Below are 3,664 nucleotides of genomic sequence, written 5' to 3'. Positions count from 1 at the left end.
GTAAAAGACCATCGCTACCAAGGATACGCCGCAGAAAACATGACTGAAGGTAACATTTCCAAAGATAAATTAATCATCGTCATTTTTGATGCGTCTATTATGATATGAGATCAGCTTACACGTAATTAACATCAACCCGCAATCAAAGCTCTAAATAAATTCAAATATTTAATTATGGGGTAACTCAAAGAATCTACAAACGCACTTAGTTATAAAAGATTTTTCTTACAAATCGAGACGAATGTCAAGTAAAATACAATATGCTTTAACGTACTTGAGTCACTAAAGCATCGGCGACACCTCTATCGGAACATACCTACATAGCGATTTATATGCATAAATATACGGTAAGGTAAACGTCCGGATCATCATGTCAGCCGAAAGACGTCCACTGCTGGACATAGGCCTCCCCCAAGGCTCTCCACTCAGACCGGTCTTGTGCTTTCCGCATCCACCGCGATCCCGCGATCTTACCAGGTCGTTGCTCCATCTTTTGAGGCCTACCGACAGCTCGTCTCCCGGTCCGCAGACGCCATTCGGGACCTTTTGACCCCACTGCCACTTTCGCAATTCTTCGGGCGTCCAAACGCCCTGATAGTACTAATGCCCAATAGACGACACCCTGCTTTCATCTCTATTGCTAATGACATAAGATTAAGATGCCAACTATTGGGGCAGTGACGAGCACTGGGTACGTTTACCTTACCCACCTGTATTTAATTTTATGCAATAGTTACCGAAATCTCTACGCTTGTGGCTACCACAATGTAATTTAATGTATGCTTTCACTATTTCTATGTAATTCTCGAACCGGTCGTTGCAATTCAAACAGCGCGAAGTTTTAATTCCATAAAACACAGTTTACTGTTTCCCACTGGTGGTAAACGGGGAATACGGCAGTGGTTAGCCGCTACCGCTTGTGTTCTACTTAGCTAGGGTTTGCAGGTTGTAATGAGCTAGAGCACGCTCTACTGTGAATGCAGTATTAAAACTTGCAGCGTAAAATATTAACATAAGATATGTTTTTGCTTCGTTGGGTTCATTGATTTATTTTGAGACGCCAACTAATACAAGCACCCTTTTAGTCGTACTTACCTACTTCGACGCATATGTAATAGGCAGGGGATAGTTTGGAATCTCACCTCTTAAATTGATTTTATAGACATTTTTCGTAAATTATTTAGTTATCAAATAGAATATTTTAGATTTTTCGGAAAAACAGTACTAAGATGCGAAACTGAAAATAGGGGTTGTTTTTCTTTTCCAAATTATCGCTGAATCCTACATGTCATCAACCATAATTAATATTATTATGTAAGTAGATTGACTAAAGAATTTACACGTAAAATGTCGGTAGAAATAAAAATACGTACCTATCTAATTATAAAAAATCTTATATAATATAAACAGAGTGGAGGGTCCGAGCCAAATCTCACAACATCTCACCATTGGGTCAGGGGGTGTACAAAGGGAAAAATTCCTCACCTAAAATGGCCGCCGCTTATATTTTAGTGGGAGGTATTGGAACCTAGGCTCTACCCGGGTGCATATTATTGGCTAGGTTAAGATCTGGTGACGCTTCGATTGTGTGAGTTTTTTTTACTAATAACTGACCGTGATTGACTCTGTCTTTGTATAGTCCCTGCTAAGCTCTGCATACATTATACATTAATTATTTTGAGCCTTTATTACTCTTTCACACAAAAACAGCTTGTGTGATAATGAAGCCATAGTGGCCTAGTGATTTGCCCTATTGTCTCTCAAGCAAAGAGAATTCTGTTCGAGGCCGGGCTGGCACCTCTGAGTTTTTCAGAATTTATGTGCGAAATGGGTGACAATCTTTATCGGCCCGGACAATACCGACATGGAAATACCGACTCTGTTTTTTCTGTTTTTCGACATTGAATGCCATGCCACTAAATATCAGCCCGGTTTGCATAGTACTGCGGTGATCATTCTTGACCTGATAAATACCAACCAAATAATTACCGGCATGTCAATACCGACCCTGTTTTTCGTGTACACCGAACTTTAATAAATTTAGTGGAATATAACTATAATTTGGTCCTGGCGCTTCGCCGGCCGCTGCGCGGCACGCTCGCTACGCTCTCTCGGCTCGCGCATTGTGGTCACAATTGAACCTAACACAAACGGCACGGGAAAAAAAATCGGTAATTATTGGCTTCCGATTATCATGCCGGTATTTATCAAGTCGGGAATGTTAGAGCGGTAATATTCATACCAGGTAGATATCGCGTGACCGGAATTTACCGCGGTGTTATTTCGAAGCCATTTGGGCTACCAAATATCAGGTCGGTATTGCTCGACGGTCTTTTTGAGTGCTCCCCTGCGAAATAACATTTGAAATTTTACGGTGAAGGAAATTATCACGAGATTGTTCTGTCAATAGTGCGTATGAAGTTTACAATCCGCATTGAGCCTGCGTGAATATGACCAAAATCTTTTCAGTCTGAGAGCAGACCTGCAGGGACGTATTATATAGGCCGAGATGACTTTGGATGAAGTTTGATATCTGAATAACTTGAGCTCTCAATTAAAACATTCTGTATTATTAGTAGTAATTTACGCCTAGGAACCAGGTGACTTGGCAACAGCTCAGTCAAAACTAGCCCTGTGATCTACGTCTATTGATATACGCAAATGAATAGCAAGTAATGAGTAACAGATCGGTCCCTGTGGGTGATCGCGTCGCCAGTTCCCGACTGTCGGCGCAGTACTGAGATCTTACCTACTCGAAGTTCGAAAATCGAAGTTCGTATCGTACCGTCCCTCTCGCTCTCGTATTAAATAAGTACAAGTGTCTGAGGGCCCGGATAACACGAATTTCGATTTTAGAATTTCATTGTAGCCCTGCTGCAGTGTCAATTGGAAATCATTGGATTTGAGAATATTTTCTAAAACCCCGACTGAATGAAAGATGGATTCACGGCACGAGGATTGTGTAGTGTACTTTGTGTTTTACTAAAAGCCTAATTAGAATTTATTTGCAAAAAAAAGGAAAATTAATTTACGTAAAGTAAATTTATTAAAATTAAACCAAAATTAAAGAAAGAAATAAGCAAAAATTAAAGTAAAACTAGAAAAGAAATAGGTACGAGAGTCTTGAAAAATAACAAAAATAACACTAAATAAGGAGCTGTTTCCACCACCCATTGATTAATTTATTTGACGGATAAATGTGATCCGTCTCCGTCTATTCTAACAAAACAAACAGAGACGGTATTACATTTATCCGTCAAAAAATTTAATCAATGGATGGTGAAAAGGGGGGTACTTAAGTATTTAACGTCCGACCTAGATTAGACCCCTGTTAAACCCAACACAAAAAACTTAGTATTTCGAAAAATTAAATACGCGGTTTCCCAAAGATACAAGCTAAGCTAGGTTAATTACATATTTCAAAACAAAATACATATTGCTAATATTGTTGTGTAGACCTAAGTGACATGTACAAAGTGTAATGATGAAAATAAATAAATTGTTCGTCCCCGAGAGCAATCGTCGAAACCGTTAGAGCTGTTCCGAGATAAATAAATATTGCATATAAAGGGGTAAATGGGGAAGGCCTATGTCCAACAGTGGACGTCCTACGGCTGAAATGATGATGACGAGAGCTGAATTTGCATGGCATTTTTTGACTTGT

At 39.5% G+C, this 3,664-nt stretch overlaps 1 protein-coding gene across 1 annotated transcript in view; it reads left to right on the top strand.

The window, feature by feature from the left end:
• Positions 1 to 174: 174 nt before the first annotated feature.
• Positions 175 to 3,664, top strand: part of LOC141438565 (uncharacterized) — an 18,858-nt gene continuing 15,368 nt past the window's right edge. Inside the window, exon 1 of the mRNA XM_074102437.1 lies at positions 175 to 179. Coding sequence (XP_073958538.1) covers positions 175 to 179 — 5 coding nt within the window. The remainder of the gene's footprint in view (positions 180 to 3,664) is intronic.

The sequence above is a fragment of the Choristoneura fumiferana genome, chromosome 19, assembly GCF_025370935.1.
Source record: "Choristoneura fumiferana chromosome 19, NRCan_CFum_1, whole genome shotgun sequence".
In the NCBI taxonomy this organism is placed as follows: Eukaryota; Metazoa; Arthropoda; class Insecta; order Lepidoptera; family Tortricidae; genus Choristoneura; species Choristoneura fumiferana.
This window is presented reverse-complemented; position numbering and strand designations above follow the sequence as displayed.